This window comes from Aotus nancymaae, unplaced genomic scaffold, assembly GCF_030222135.1.
Source record: "Aotus nancymaae isolate 86718 unplaced genomic scaffold, 86718_ANA_hifiasm-v0.15.2.pri h1tg000011l, whole genome shotgun sequence".
Classification (NCBI taxonomy): Eukaryota; Metazoa; Chordata; class Mammalia; order Primates; family Aotidae; genus Aotus; species Aotus nancymaae.
In genome coordinates this window covers 42,257,094-42,273,953 of record NW_026988422.1, presented here as the reverse complement: position 1 = coordinate 42,273,953, position 16,860 = coordinate 42,257,094, and the positions used below count along the sequence as shown (strand labels likewise).

The window sequence follows — 16,860 nt, the reverse complement described above, 5'->3', positions numbered from 1 at the left end:
GGCAGACAGATCACTTGAGGTCCGGAGTTCAAGACCAGCCTGATCAACAGGGTAAAACCACATCTGTACTAAAAATACAAAAATTAGCCAGGGGTGGTGGCAGGCACCTACAGTCCCAGCTACTCAGGAGGACGAAGCAGGAGAATCGCTTGAACCCAGGAGGCATAGATTGCAGTGAGCTGAGATCATGCCACTAACTCCAGCCTGGGCTATAGAACAAGACTCCATCTCAAAAAAAAAATAAAAAATAAAGTGGCAATTCTCTCCAGTTCCCACTTTGAAAAAGCTTTTTGTGAATCAGGTAAAATATTTCTACCACAAAAGGAAGCAATCAACTTATTTTATTCATCAGAATTCTGTGGAGAACCACTAAGGACACTAATTTGCAGCTTAGTTCATTCATCATTTGAACAGATGTCCTGAGAGTACTTTACCAAGAAAGCTTCCCAAATAATCCTTTTAACTGATATTCTAATTTCCTCTATTCAGTGTACTTTATAAACACGAATTCGAGCACCATGAAAAATGACTGTGAAACATTATCATTTTGCAACATGAAAAAATTTAAAACTTAACAGATTAAGTTGGTATAGCAGAAACAGGCTTTGTAGTCATGCAAATTTGGGCTCGAATCCCAATGCTACCACTTATTAGTTGTGTGAATTATTTAACTTTTTCAACCTCCATTTTCTTTATGTAAGGTAGGGTAAATAATTCCAAATTTACCATAATTTGAAAACCTGACAATGTAAATAATTTAAAGTGCCTACCCTAGGCACTATATAAATGGTAGCCAATGTTGTTATTAACTGAGACATTCACATTTATAGATCAGAAGACAGAAAAAAATTGATTCGCACAGGGTGCAGTGGCTCACACCTGTAATCCCAGCACTTTGGGAGGCCGAGGTGGGTGGATCACAAGGTCAAGAGTTTGAGACCAGCCTGGCCAACATGGTGAAACCCTGTCTCTACTAAGAACACAAAAAGTATCTGGGCATGGTGGCGTGTGCCTGTAATCCCAGCTACTCAAGAGGCTGAGGCAGGAGAATCGCTTGAACCCAGGAGGTGGAGGTTACAGTGAGCCAAGATTGTGCCCCTGCACTCCAGCCTGGACGACAAAGCGTGACTCCATCTCAAATTAAAAAAAAAAAAAAAGAAAAAATAGACTCTACTCCTCCTAACTGCCAGTCTAAAATTATCTACCAATGAAACTCTTACAGTCAAAATTATACTTTTGATATTTTTGTAAATTTCGGGAGCCTTTCAATAAGAACATTTTCAACTCACCCTTTCAATTCCTATCCCAAAACAAAGTTTCTATTCCTTAGATAGTCCTATACAGGCCCCATTACTTCCCCACCTCCCTACTACCATTTTCAAAGCAGTCGTCTTTCTATAGTACCTCTCCAGTCCTTTTCTTCTTAAAAGTCCTCCTCTTTTATGTCCTAATACTTCCTTTATTTTTTTTTTGAGATGTAGTTTCACTCTTGTTGCCCAGGCTGGAGTACAATCGCGCAATCTCAGTTCACTGCAGCCTCAGCCTCCCAGGTTCAAGGGATTCCCCACCTCAGCCTTCCAAGCAGCTGGGATTACAGGCATAGGCCACCACGCCAAGCTAATTTTGTATTTATTTTTATTGTTTTATTTTATTTTATTTATTTATTTTGAGACAGAGTCTTGCTCTGTTGCCCAGGCTGGAGTGCAGTGGTGTGATCTCAGCTCACTGCAACCTCCGCCTCCTGGGTTCAAGCGATTCTCCTGCCTCAGCCTCCTGAGTAGCTGGGACTGTACAGGTGCACATCGTCATGTTCAGCTAATTTTTGTAATTTTAGTAGAGACGGGGTTTCACCATATTGGTCAGGTTGGTCTCAAACTCCTGACCTCAGGTGATCCACCCACCTCAGCCTCCCAAAGTGCTGGGATTACAGGTGTGAGCCACCACACCCAGCCTAATTTTGTAGTTTTAGTAGAGACAGGGTTTCTTCATGTTAGTCAAGCTGGTCTCCAGCTCCTGATCTCAGGTGATCCACCCGTCTGGGCCTCCCAAAGTGCTGTCATCTCAGGCGTTTCAGCAACCTCGCCTGGTCCCTAATACTTTCAAACTGAGACCTCTGGCCTCATACAAAAGACCTCCAGGAAGTCAATTATAGAAAACCTTTATAATTAATAAATGCTTGCACTGCCATCAATTCTTACAAACACTTGATCCTTACAATAAACCAATTAGATACACAAGGCTGATGTTACATCTTCATTTTACATTTAAGACCAAAGTTATATAGCTGGGAAAGAGCATAAGCCCAGAATAGAATTCAAATTTTCAGACTCCAAGATCAGAACTCTTTCTACTCAAAAGCTACTATCTGCTGCATATTCTTTCCTTACATCATTTGCTCATTAAACATAGGGGAGACCATCTTTGTATCTCCTGGTATCAATAGCTCACTGCTACAAAGAGCAGCTTCCTCCCTATAATATTTTCTAGAGTATATAAATAGTTCAACCCCAAGACACTGAGGCCAAAAGTTACTTTCAGTGCTTCCTTGCACAGTCTTCAAGTAAGAAAGAATTCTGGGAAGCTGCATGAAAGGGCCAAGAGGAGGCCTGGGCTATGCACAGTCCCTCCATGTCGCCCTACATAGTTCTCTATTACTTCCAGTATCTGCCCTCTTTCCTCCACCCAAGAGTGTTTTCTTGGGTCTGACACCCCAACAGGGGCCCTTCTCAAACACAAACGACCCTAGTCGCGAAATAAACTCGTGCCCACAGCTAAGTCTTCCTTGCCAAACACGGCAGAGACTCCTAGGAACATTTACAAGAGTGTCCTTTCTCTCTGTCTACATCCCTTGTCCGAAAAACTTCATTTTCCAGAGTCCGCATCTTCTTGGCCCTCGCCCCTCACTGACCCAAGAGCACCCTTGCATCTCCTGCAAAACCTCCCAGCCGCCCAGGTTGGCGGGCGATACTTCCTATCTCTCCCAGCCCGGATCTCCTGGACTGCAGCCCGCCGCCCCGATCTGGCTCCGGCAGATCACGGCCCCCTTGGCTACCCCGGAGCCCGAGGCCCAACAGCCCGGTCTCTGCCCCGCCGCCCCGCCTCCCCGCCCAAGGCGCCAAGTCCTCCGGACTCCGTCTCCAGGCCCAGGCCGGTCTCCAAGGCCCCGCATGCTCCGGGAAGACAGGAAAGGGGTGCAGCGATGCTCAGGGCACAGGGTGAGCCGGGCGCTCAGGTGGGAAGGCTCCAGGCCCGGCCAGCTCCCGTCTCCCGCGGCCCGGACTCAGCCCTCTGGCTTCGCCGGCCCGCGTCGCCGCGGCCTGCCCTCACCTGATCCAAGTTCTCGTCGCTGCCGCTGTCCTCTGTGTCCGAGTCGATCACGACACGGCCTTTCCGCTTCTTTACCATGGTGGTCCCCCGGCTCCCACGCCGGACGCCGCCCGGACTCCCCTCTTGCCCGCCTGCCAGTGGGACCGCCACTGCCGCCGCTGCCGCCGCCACCGCCGCTGCTCGACCGACACAAAGGCGACCGCGCATGCGCGCTCCGCTCCGCCCCTGGCCCCGCCCCCTGCTCGTCGGTCGCCGTTCGCCGGCCCCTGATGCCCCGCCCTGCCCCGCCCCCGACGCAACGTGCGGGCAGAGAATGTTGGTGGCTTTCCCTGCAACGGCCGCAGAGTCCTTGACTGTGTCTCTACTATGGAGCCGAAGTTCGGTGGTGTCTCTATCTATCGGGGGCTGGAGCCGCAAGAATGAAGGTCCTCTCTGAGGGGGCTCTCGTGTCTGCTGCCTTTCAACTGTCCAACACTGATGGCGTATAGGGGGCGACTTCAGGAGTCGACCGCCTGGAAGACATGAGTCGCCTGGACCACGCGGTGGGCACCGGCTGTTGCGGTAGCGTGCTGACCGGGGACTGTACGAGTGACACCTGAGCTGGGAGCCGGAGAATGCATCTGAGTTACCCACAAGGACAGTAGAGTGTTGTACGCAGAGAACGCATAGGCAAAATGGCCCAGCGATTATAATAAAGTTGGATTCGGAGAACTGAAGTTAGTTATGGCCAGAGCAGAGATTGTGGGTGGGGATAGTCGAGAGACGAGGGTGGAGAGGGACTCGGCGACCGCATCATTCAGAGCCTAATAAGTAAGCTGAATTAGGGAGTTTGAAATTGAGTATTGGAAGATTTTAAACTGAAGAACCACATGATTTGATTTGTGTGGTTTTTTTTTTCTCTTCTTTATATATATATATATATAATTTTTTTTTTTTTTTTTTTTTTGAGACAGAGTCTCACTCCGTCACCAAGCACCAGGCTGGAGTGCAGTGGCGCGACCTCGGCTCACTGCAACCTCCGCCTCCCAGGTTCAAGCAATTCTCCTGCCTCAGCCTCCCGAGTAGCTGGGACTACAGGCGCGTGCCACCACACCCAGCTAATTTTTTTGTATTTTTAGTAGAGACGGGGTTTCACCATGTTGGCCAGGATGGTCTCGATCTCTTGACCTCGTGATCCACCCACCTCGGGATCCCAAAGTGCTGGGATTACAGGTCTTTTTTTTTTTTTACTTTTAAGGCCTGAAGTGGAAGGGTTCTTGTTTTTTCTTTTTTTTGAGACGGAGTTTCGCTCTTGTTACTCAGGCTGGAGTGCAATGGCGCAATCTCGGCTCATCGCAACCTCCGCCTCCTGGGTTCAAGCAATTCTCCTGCCTCAGCCTCCCAAGTAGCTGGGACTACAGGCATGCGCCACCATGCCCAGCTAATTTTTGTATTTTTAGTAGAGACGGGGTTTCACCATGTTGACCAGGATGGTCTCGATCTCTTGACCTCGTGATCCACCTGCCTCGTTGTTTTTTAATAGAGACAGGGGTCTCTCTGTATTGCTCAGGCTGGTCTCGAACTCCTGGGCTCAAAGGATCCTCCCGCCTCGGCCTCCCAAAGTGCTGGGATTACAGGCGTGAGCCACCGTGCCCAGCCTGATTTGTGTGTTTTTTGTTTGTTTGTTTTGAGACAGAGTTTCACTGTTGTTGTTACCCAGGCTGGAGTGCAGTGGCTCACTGCAGCCTCCGCCTCCCAGGTTGAAACGATTCTCCTGACTCAGCCTCCGGAGTAATCAACTGAGATTACAGGCGCCCACCACCAATCCCAGCTGTTGAATTAAATACATTAGTGCCCAGTGCCACTTAGCTTGAAAAGGTGTTCAGGATTAAGGTAAAGAAAATAACCTAGGCCGGGCGCAGTGGCTCACACCTGTAATCCCAGCAGTTTGGAAGGCCAAGGTGGGTGGATCACTTGAGGTCAGGAGTTCAAGACCAGCCTGAGCAATGCGGTGAAACTCCACCTCTCCAAAAATACAAAAATTAGCTGTGGGTTGTGAGGGGTATCTGTAATCCCAGGTGCTGCGGAGGCTGAGGCATGAGAATCACTTGAACCCGGGAGGCAGAGGTTGTAGTGAGCCCAGATCACACCACTGCATTCCAGCCTGGGCAACAGAGCAAGACCCTGTCTCAAAAAAACAAAACAATAAAGTCCAGCTATCTCCTTACCCTAGAAAAGTTTTCCTATGATTTAGCCCCTAGAGTTTTCTCCCCAAACATATCCTTGGAACTGAGCCTATGGCCAAGGTGACCCCAAATCACCAACCCAGCTTCCCTATGTCTAGCCACCCTGAAGCCTGGTGTCCTTCTGAAGGACCCTCTTTAAATGTGTTAATACACAGAATTGCTAAAAAGAAAGCCATAACATAGTCAGTGGCCCTTGAGTTCGGGAGGCTGAGGCAGGAGAACTGCTTGAACCTGGGAGGTGGAGGCTGCAGTGAGCTAAGATCGTGCCACTGCACTCCAGCCTGGCACCTGGCAACATAGCGAGACTTGTCATTCATAAATAAATAAATACATACATACATACATAAAGTATGCTATTTGAGTGAAATCTGTTGATTTTTCTGCAAGGGGTTTTCTTTTTCTTTTCTTTTCTTTTTTTTTTGAGACAGAGTTTTGCTCTTGTTACCCAGGCTGGAGTGCAATGGTGCGATCTCGGCTCACCGCAACCTCCGCCTCCTGGGTTCAAGCAATTCTCCTGCCTCAGCCTCCCAAGTAGCTGGGATTACAGGCGTGCACCACCATGCCCAGCTAATTTTTGTATTTTTAGTAGAGACGGGGTTTCACCATGTTGACCAGGATGGTCTCAATCTCTTGACCTCATGATCCACCCGCCTCAGCCTCCCAAAGTGCTGGGATTATAGGCGTGAGCCACCGCGCCTGGCCCTGCAAGGGGTTTTCTAATGATCTACGGACTGAAGTTAGTCCATATTGAGATTAATCAATGTCTATATTTAGTGAATAAACATCCTGTGCTTTAAACTCCCTCTTGTCCCAGAGAACCCAACCAGTGAAAGTTTCCAATTAGTAAAATGAGGATAATGATAGTATCTGTCTTTTGGGGTTCTTATAAGGTGTAAGTTACAAAGCATGCATGGTGGCATGGGCCTATGGTCCCAGTTACTTGGGAGGCTAAGGAGGAAGGATCGTTTGAGCCCAGGAGTGCCAATTCAGCCTTGGCAACATAGAGAAACCACATCTCAAAAAATGGGCCGGCTGTGGTGGCTCACGCCTGTAATCCAAGCACTTTGGAGGTCAAGGCGGGCGGATCACCTGAGGTCAGGAGTTCAAGACCAGCCTGACCAACATGGTGAAACCCCGTCTTTAAAAAAGAAAAGAAAAGAAGAAAAAAATAATAAATTAGGCCAGGCTCCATGACTCACACCTGTAATCCTAGAACTTTGGGAAGCCGATGCAGGAGGCTCACTTGAAGTCAGGAGTTTGAGACCTGCCTGACCGACGTGGTAAAACCCCAATCTCTACTAAAAATACAAAAATTAGCTGGTGTGGTGGTGCATACCTGTAATCCCAGCTACTCGGGGGACTGAAACAGGAGAATCACTTGAACACAGGAAGCAGAGTTTGCAGTGAGCCAAGATCACACCATTGCACCCCAACCTGCGGAACAAGAGCGAAACTCCATCTCAAAAAAATAAAAGAAAAGTTAATACATGTAAAAAAGTGCTTAGAATACTTGCTGGCAAACAGTAAACAATAAATGTCAGCTATACTTATTACACTTTTGGGAGAGAGACTGCACTGAGAAGGGGTTAGAAATGGGAGATTTTATTTTGTACATTTTTTTTTCCACTGAGGCTCACTCTGTTGCCAGGCTGGAGTGCAGTGGCACGATCTTGGCTTACTGCAACCTCCGCCTCCAGGGTTCAGGCAATTCTAGTGCCTCGACCTACCAAGTAGCTGGGATTACAGGTGCTCACCACCAACACCCGGCTAATTTTTTGTATTTTCTGTAGAGACAGAGTTTCACTGTGTTGACCAGGATTGTCTTGAATTCCTGACCTTAGATGATCAGCCCACCTTGGCTTCCCAAAGTACTGGGATTACAGGCGTGAGCCACCACGCCCGGCTCCAGCTAATTTTTGTATTTTTTTGTAGAGACAGGGTTGCACCGTGTTGACCAGGATGGTCTCGAACTCCTAACCTCAGGTGATCCACCTGTCTCTGCCACCCAAAGTGTTGGGATTACAGGCGTGAGCCATTGCGCCTGTCCTAACTTTTGTTTTTTTTGTGTGCTGTTGTTGTTGTTTGTGAAATGGAGTCTCGCTCTGTCACCCATGCTAGAGTAAAGTGGCGCAGTCTCGGCTCCCTTTACAACCTCCGCCTCCCGGGTTCAATTGATTCTCCTGGCTCAGCCTCCCAAGTAGCTGGGACTACAGGCGCGTACCACCACACCAAGCTAATTTTTGTATTTTTATTAGAGATGGGGGTCTCACCATGTTGGCCAGGATGGTCTCTATCTCTTGACCTCGTGATCTGCCCGCCTTCACTTCCCAAAGTGCTGGGATTACAGGCATAAGCCACCGTGCCCGGCCTTTTATTTTGTACTTTATACACTTTGGTGCTGTTTGAGCTCTATAATGAGTATGAATTTTTTTTTTTTTTTTTTTTTTTTGAGACAGAGTTTTGCTCTTGTCGCTCAGGCTGCAATGCAGTGGCAAGATCTCAGCTCACTGCAACCTCTACCTCCCTAGTTCAAGCGGTTCTCCTGCCTCAGCCTCCCTAGTAGCTGGGATTACAGGCTTCACCACCACACCCAACTGGTTTTTGTTTTTGTTTGAAATACAGACGGGGTTTCACCATGTTGGCCAGGCTGGTCTTGAACTCCTCACCTCAGTGATCCGCCCACCTCAGCCTTCCCAAAGTGCTGGGATTACAGGTGTGAGCCACTGCGCCTGGCCAAGTATGAATTTTTTATGAATGATTTTTTAATATTTTTGGAGTAATAGAATTTCTTCCTAATTAGAAAAATGATTCCAGGCCAAATGCAGTGGCTCACACAGGCAAAAATTAGCTGGGTGTAGTGACACATGTCTGTAATCCCAGCTACTTGGGAGGTTGAGACAGGAGAATTGCTTGAACCCAGGGAACAGAGGTTGCAGTGAACCAAGATGGTGCCACTGCACTCCAGCCTGGGCGACAGAGTGAGAATTCCTCTCAAAAAAATATAAAAAGGGGAGGGGGCTCATGCTTGTAATCCCAGCACTTTGGGAGGCCAAGGCAGGCAGATCACCTGAGGTTGGGAGTTCGAGACCAGCCTGACTATCATGGAAAACCCCATCTCTACTAAAAATACAAAAATTAGCTGGGCATGGTGGCGCATGCCTGTAATCCCAGCTACTCAGGAGGCTGAGGCAGAACTGCTTGAACCTGGAAGGCGGAGGCTGCAGTGAGCTGAGACTGCGCCATTGTACTCCAGCCTGGGCAAGGAGACCAAAACTCCATCTCAAAAAAAAAAAAAAAAAAAAGCTAGGTGCAGCAGTGGCTCATGCCTGTAATCCCAGCACTTTGGGAGGCCCAGGCAGGTGGATCATGAGGTCAAGAGATTAAAACCATCCTGGCTAACATGGTGAAATCCCATCTCTACTAAAAATACAGGAAATCAGTTGGGCATGGTGGCGTGTGCCTGTAGTCTCAGCTACTTGGGAGGCTGAGGCAGGAGAATCGTTTGAAGCCAGGAGGTGGAGGTTGCAGTGAGCCGAGGTTGCACCACTGCACTCCAGCCTAAGTGACAGAGCAAGACTCCGTCTCAAAAAATAATAATAAAATAATAAAATAAAAATAAGGCCGGGCGCGGTGGCTCAAGCCTGTAATCCCAGCACTTTGGGAGGCCGAGGTGGGTGGATCACGAGGTCAGGAGATCGAGACTATCCTGGTCAACATGGTGAAACCCCGTCTCTACTAATACAAAAAATTAGCTGGGCATGGTGGCGCGTGCCTGTAATCCCAGTACTCAGGAGGCTGAGGCAGGAGAATTGCCTGAACCCAGGAGGCGGAGGTTGCGGTGAGCCGAGATCGCGCCATTGCACTCCAGCCTGGGTAACAAGAGCGAAACTCCGTCTCAAAAAAAAAAATAAAAAATAAAAAAAAATAAAAAAAATAAAAATAAAGTATTAAAGAGGCAGCAGCAATGGGGATAAACGAAGGGTATAGTGAGATGTGTTAAGAAAATATGGCCAGGCACAGTGGTTTATGCCTGTAATCCCAGCACTTTGGGAGGTCAATTCAGGTGGATCACATGAGGTCAGGAGTTACAGACCAGCCTGGCCAACGTGGTGAAACCCCATCTCTACTAAAAATACAAAAATTAGCCAGGCGGGGTAGTAGGCGCCTGTAATCCCAGCTACTCAGGAGGCTGAGGCAGGAGAATCGCTTGAACCAGGGAGGTGGAGGTTACAGTGAGCCGACATCGCGCCACTGCACTACAGCCTAGGCGACAGAGAGAGACTCTGACTCAAAAAAAAACGAAGAAGAAGATAGAATTACGAGGGTTAGGAAGAATTTGAGTAAAGTCCTGAGGAAGGATAACAGGGAGTAGGTTTAGATAACAAAATGGACAGTGATTCCATTAATTAATATAAACCAAGTGCAGTGGCTCACGCCTGTAATCCTAGCACTTTGAAAGGCCGAGATGGGTGGATAACAAGGTCAGGAGTTTGAGACTAGCCTGGCCAACATGGTGAAACCTCGTCTCTACCAAAAAGACAAAAATTAGTTGGGCATGGTGGCGGGCACCTGTAATCCCAGCTACCTGGGAGGCTAAGGCAGGAGAATTGCTTGAACCAGGACCCAGGAGGTGGAGGTTGCAATGAACTAAAATCATGCCACTGCAATCCAGCCTGGCCTACAGATCGAGACTCTATCTCAATAAAAATAAAAATAAAATAAAAGAGGGCTGGGCAAGGTGGCTCAGGCCTGTAATCCCAGCACTTTGGGAGGCTGAGGCAGATGGATCACCTGAAGTCAGGAGTTTGAAACCAGCCTGACCAACATGGAGAAACCGCATCTCTACTAAAAATTCAAAATTAGACAGGCATGGTGGCACATGCCTGTATCCCAGCTACTCAGGAGGCTGAGGCAGGAGAATCACTTGAACCCGGGAGGTGGAGGCTGTGGTGAGCCATGATTGAGCCATTGCACTCCAGCCTGGGCAACAAGAGCGAAACACTGTCTCCAAAAAAAAAAAAAAAAAAAAAAAAAAAAAGGCCAGGCACAGTGGCTCACACCTGTAATCCCAGCACTTTGGAGGCCAAGGCAAGTGGATCACCTGAGGTCAGGAGTTCCAGACCATCCTGGCCAACATGGTGAAACCTCGTCTCTAGGAAAATACAAAAAATTAGCTGGGCATGGTGGTGAAAACCTGTAACCCCAGCTACTTGGGAGGCTGAGGCAGGAGAATCACTTGAACCTGGGAGGAGGACGTTGCAGTGAGCCGAGATAGTGCCATTGCACTCCAGCCTGGGCGACAGGAGCAAAACTCTGTCTCAAAATAAATATAAAGGCCGGACACAGTGGCTCACGCCTGTAATCCCAGCACTTTGGAAGTCTGAGGCGGGTGGGTCACCTGAGGTCGGGAGTTCGAAACCAGCCTGACCACCCCGTCTCTACTAAAAATACGAAATTAGCTGGGCATGGTGGCTCATGCCTGTAATCCCAGCTACTCGGGAGGCTGAGGCAGGAGAATGTCTTGAATCATCTGGGAGGCAGAGGTTGTGGTGAGCCGAGATCACGCCATTGCACTCTAGCCTGGGCAACAAGAATGAAACTCCGCCTCAAAAAAAACAAAAAAACAAAACCAAAAAAAAAAAAGAGTGGCCTGAGTGGTAGAAGCAGAACCTCGAGAAAGTTGCATCACAAGTCCAGATGCGGTGGCTCACGCCTGTAATCCTAGTACTCTGTGAGGCAAAGGCAGGTGGGTCTTCACTTGAGGTCAGGAGTTTGAGACCAGCTTGGTAAACATGGCAAAACCCAGTCTCTACTAAAAATACAAAAAATTAGCCAGGTGTGGTGGCGCACACCTGTAATCCCAGCTACTTGGGTGGCTGAGACGGGAGAATTGCTTGAACCAGGGAGGCATAGGTTACAGTGAGCCAGGATTGCACCACTGCACTTTAGCCTGGGAGACAGCAAGACTGTCTCAAAAAACAACAACAAAAAAGGAAAATTGCATCACCTAAAGCAAAGGAGTCAAGAAAAGGAAGCAAACAGGGCCAGATGATACAGGAAAGTCAAATAAGGTAAGAACTGAGAGGAAACAATGGATATGGCAGTAATTAGTGAACTTGGCATGGGAAACAATTCTTGTCCTGTGATCAGGGCTAAGGAATAAATGGAAGATGAAAGACTACAACAGTGACTGTGGCCTATACTTTCATAAGCATGGCTCTGGTGGCTCACATCTGTAATCTCAAAAATTTGGGAGTCCTAGGCAGGAGGATCACTTGAAGTGAGGAGTTCAAGACCAGCCTTGGCTACATAAGGAGACCCCCTTAAGGGGGTCTCCATCCTTAAGGGTTGTGCTGTTTGTTTTTTTTTTTAAACTAACTTATACATCTTTATTTCTGGATGGTAGGGGCTTTTACAGACACTGGTTCCTGTCTCTCATTACATAAAGTTCTGAAAGAAATAGTGGTACTCTTTCAAATGACAGTTTGAGTCTGCTGAGACTAAGTTTTACAGCAGCAGAAAGACTGTGGCATCACAGACAGGAAACAATTATACCAAATGATTATTGGTTATTAAGAAGAAACATGAATAGGCTGAGCGTGGTGGCTCATACTTGTAATCCTAGCACTTTGGAAAACCGAGGTAGGTGGATCACCTGAGGTCAGGAGTTTGAGACCAACCTGGGCAACATGGTGAAATCTTGTCTCTACTAAAAATACAAAATTAGCTGAGCATTGTGGCAGGCGCCTGTAATCCCAGATACATGGAAGGCTGAGACACAAGAATCACTTGAATCTGGGAGGCGGAAGCTGCAGTGAGCTGAGACCATGCCACTGCATTCCAGCCTGGGTGACAGGAGCAAAACTCTGGAGGTTCAGCTACCATCTCATGTCTTTTCACATTCCAAGCCTCTTTTCCTTGCTCCAGACAGGTGATCATGTCTTGCTTAGAGGCAGCAATACCCAGGAAGACCAGGTTTCTGTAGTTCTCTAACATCACATCCATATATAAATTCTGCTGCATTGCCACACCTCCAGAGAGAATTCTACGGCCACATCTTTAAATGTCAACACTCCCATTTCTAGGCTTCCAGGGGGCCCTGGCATCTTAGTTGTGGATCTCCAGTACCAGCAGGTCACTGGGCCACAGAGATTGGGCCTCTAGGAGCAGAGAACACAAAACAGCAAAGACGAAACCCAGAGCTCCAGCTGCAGCAAGAACAAACCTGCCACCATATCCTGGAAGCCCTGCTAACTGGTTTTATCCAATCAGCATGTCTCACCTCTCTGGCCCTAGGGATTGGTTCAGAAATTTGCCTTTTTTTTTTTGGTTTTTGTTTGTTTGTTTGTTTTGAGACAGAGCCTTGCTCTGTCACCCAGGCTGGAGTGAAGTGGTGCCATCTTGGCTCACTGCAACCTCTGCCTTCCGGGTTCAAGCAATTCTCCCGCCTTAGCCTCCGGAGTAGCTGGGATTACAGATGCTCATCAACATGCCTGGCTGATTTTCTGTATTTTTGGTAGAGATGGGGTTTCACCATGCTGGCCAGGCTAGTCTCTAACTCCTGACCTCAAGTGATCTGCCTGCCTCAGCCTCCCAAAGTGTTGGGATCACAGGTGATCATGCCACTGTGCCCGGCCTCACTGGATGATCTTGGACCTGAAATGAAATGTTTTGGCCAGGATTGATAAATGTTCACTTCTCCTCATAATATATTGGCCAGAGCTAGTCAGGTGACTTCCTAATTGGAAAAAGGCAGAGAGGTATTATCCTCCAATATGCCCAGAGGTACAGACTAAGTGGATGTGGATGAGGACTAGATAATGCCACCACATATATATTATGTATATACTAGGTCATAGCAAATTACATTTCTTGTTATGGGTCACAGCAAAAAATAGTTGAGAAACTGCTATCCTGCTTCCCTTTCCTGCTCTCACCTCATCCTTTAATCCAAATTAGTGCATAGAACTTACCAGACCTGCATTCAGAGGCTAGTTCTCACACTTGTTTATCTCTGTGAACTTGGTTGTGTCACCTAACCTCTCTGAGTTTCATTCCCTTCAGTGATAAAGGAGGGAAATATCATCTGTCTTACAAGATTGTGGTAAGTCTTAAGAGACATGGTATGGAGGCTGGGCGTGGTGGCTTACGCCTGTAATCCCAGCACTTTGGGAGGCCAAGGCGGGCAGATCATGTGATCAGGAGATTGAAACCAGCCTGGCCAACATGGTGAAACCCCATCTCTACTAAAATACAAAAAATTAGCCAGGCATGGTGGCACGTGCCTGTAGTCTAAGCTACTCAGGAGGTTGCGGAAGGGGAATCACTTGAAACCGGGAGGTGGAGGTTGCAGTGAGCCTAGATCACGCCACTGCACTCCAGCCTGGCGACAGAGTGAGACTCCATCTCAAAAAAAAAAAAAAAAAAAGAAAAAGAAAAAGACATGGTATGATAAGTGCATGGCCCTGGACTTGACTATCTTGTTTAGACAGTAGAAATCATCACTATTCTGACAAGTGGAAGTCTTCCATTTCTATAGGCACACAGTCTGTTTCATAACTCCCTGCCTTTGTGTATACATGCTCCCTCACCTGGAGTGCCCTTCTCCCTCTCATCTGTCTGTTAAATGCCCTATCCTTCAATGCTCAGCTCATGGTCTTCCTCTAGGAACTACTCCCTAACTCAGATGAGCAGACATGATACAGTGTAATGAATGAGCATGTATCCTGGATTTAGCAGACAGACATGGTTTGAATTCCAGCTCTGCCACTTCAACAGCTCTGACAAGCATGTGATTACCATGTTACTTAATATGTTTTCTTACCTGAGAAATAGGTGTAATATGAGTACCTACATCACAGAATTGTTCTGAGAATTGAAAGAGAAAATGCCTGAGACTTGTTAAACTCAATATCTAGCCCATAAGTGCTCATTACACCCTTCTTTGGGCCAGTCTTGTACCTAGTGCCTCCCTCTACTATAGTTTCTCTCTAACTGTGCTTCAGTTATTTGTTTGACGACATGCCCTGTACTGGACTGTGTACTTGTTGAGCAACTCTGTCCTAGCGTTCAGCAATACTAGCTAGCTTTTTTGTACATTTACCAAAAATTTCCAAGAATTAGGCAAACATTTTAAATATATATATTATCTCATTTAATATTGATTGGAAATGACATTAGGATCATGTTTAACACAAACTCAGCGGCTTAAAAAAAAAAAAGCTGGGCACAGTGGCTTATGCCTGTAATCCCAGCACTTTGGGAGGCCCAGGCGGGTGGATCACCTGAAGTCAGGTGTTCGAGACCTGTCTGGCCAACATGGTGAAAACCTGTCTCTACTAAAATTACAAAAATTATCCAGGCATTGTGGTGAGTGTCTGTAATTCCGGCTACTCGGGAGGCTAAGGCAGGAGAATTGCTTTAACTCAGAGGTGGAGGATGGAGTGAACCGAGATCACGCCATTGCACTCTAGCCTCAACAACAGAGTTAGACTCCGTCTCAAAACAAACAAACAAACAAACAAATAAAAAACTATCCTGGCTGGGTTTAGTGACTCATACCTGTAATATCAGCACTTTGGGAGGCCAAGGTGGGCACATCACTTGAGATCAGGAGTTTAAGACCAGGCTGGCCAACATGGATAAACCCTGTCTCTACTGAAACTACACAACTTAGCCAGGCATGGTGGTGGCGTGCACCTGTAGTTCCAGCTACTCAGGAGGCTGAGGCAGGAGGATTGCTTGAGCCTGGGAGGCAGAGGTTGCAGTGAGTCGAGATTGGGCCACTGCACCTTGCCCTGGGTGACGGAGTAAGACTCCGTCTCCAAAACAAAACAAAAAACGATCCTGCTACCTTCTAAGGTTGGCCAGGGCTGAACAACACCTCTGACTCTTTGTTCACTGCCTGCATTATAGGGGACTACAGGGCTTTACTCATTCATGTCCTGATTCAGAACAGCTTCAGTGTCCTCTGGTCCCAGCCTTCCCAATGATGTTCTTACTATTCATTTTGTTATAGTGAACCCCAAGTTTCTCTTCAAAGAATCAGTATGTCAGTCAGTATGTTCAGCCCTCTTATTCTTTAATCCTCTATTTTAAAGTTTAACTTCTTTTTTTTTTTTTTTTTGAGGCGGAGTTTCGCTGTTGTTTGGGTACCCAGACTGAAGTGCAATGGCGCGATCTTGGCTCACCGCAACCTCCGCCTCCTGGGTTCAAGCAATTCTCCTGCCTCAGCCTCCCGAGTAGCTGGGATTACAGGCACGCACCACCATGCCCAGCTAATTTTTTTGTATTTTTAGTAGAGACGGGGTTTCACCTTGTTGACCAGGATGGTCTCGATCCCTTGACCTCGTGATCCACCTGCCTTGGCCTCCCAAAGTGCTGGGATTATAGGCGTGAGCCACCGCGCCCGGCCTAGTTTATCTTCTTTGTAATTCCAGTAAACAACTTTCTCCACCAGTTCTAATCAGTAGTTCATATCTGTTCCCCGGGCCCCTAGCTCCATTCTGACTTGTCCTGGTCACCTGCTCCAGTCACCTGCTCTGGTCACCTTCTTTGACCTAGGTCACCTCTGGCAACCTGCTCTGACCCGCCCGTAACTGTCCTTCCCACAAAACACCTACCCTGCCACTCCAGCTCAGACTCCTGCTCTCTTTAAAATAGCCAATCGGGATTAGTCTAGTTTGTGCGGTCTAACCCTAGCCAATAGGGGAACAACACAGCAGTAGGGTCGACCCCTATCAGGCAAAAGTACCCTTTTCCCCACTTGTCCAAGTGTGTGGCCACCATTGCTCCATCCATGAGCCGCACCCTTCTATGGAAGTAAACTGCCTTGCTGAGAGGATTTATCTCCAAGTGCTATTTCTTATGCGGTGTCGAAATTTTACTTTTAGTTTGCTTCACTTTCTTCCCTTTGTCATATTATCATTTATTTTTATTTTTTATCAAGACGGGGTTTCACCATGTTGATCAGGCTGGTCTTGAACTCCAGACCTCAGGTGATTCACCCACCTTGGCCTCCAAAGTGCTTGGATTACAGGCGTGAGCCACCACGCCCAGCCTGTCATATTATCATTTATGACATTTGTCTCCCCTATGTCCACAAATAGATAGGTTGTCCCCTGTTGTCTCCATGTCTAATTTAGATAGGTTTCAGTTTTTGTTGTTGTTCTGTTTTTTTGAGACGGAGTTTCACTCTTGTCACTCAGGCTGGAGTGCAATGGCAAGATCTCGGCTCACTGCAACCTCCATGTCCCCTGATTCATGCCTTTCTCCTGCCTCAGCCTCCCAAGTAGCTTGGATTACAAGT

The 16,860-nt window shown here is 47.5% G+C and overlaps 1 protein-coding gene and 1 pseudogene across 1 annotated transcript in view; both read right to left on the bottom strand.

The window, feature by feature from the left end:
* The window catches only part of RTF1 (RTF1 homolog, Paf1/RNA polymerase II complex component), a 69,783-nt gene extending 66,249 nt beyond the window's left edge, over positions 1-3,534 (bottom strand). Inside the window, exon 1 of the mRNA XM_012462451.2 lies at positions 3,328-3,534. Coding sequence (XP_012317874.1) covers positions 3,328-3,534 — 207 coding nt within the window. The remainder of the gene's footprint in view (positions 1-3,327) is intronic.
* A 253-nt stretch (positions 3,535-3,787) lies between these two features.
* On the bottom strand, positions 3,788-12,658 carry LOC105724076 (zinc finger protein 98-like; annotated as a pseudogene).
* Positions 12,659-16,860: the final 4,202 nt, after the last annotated feature.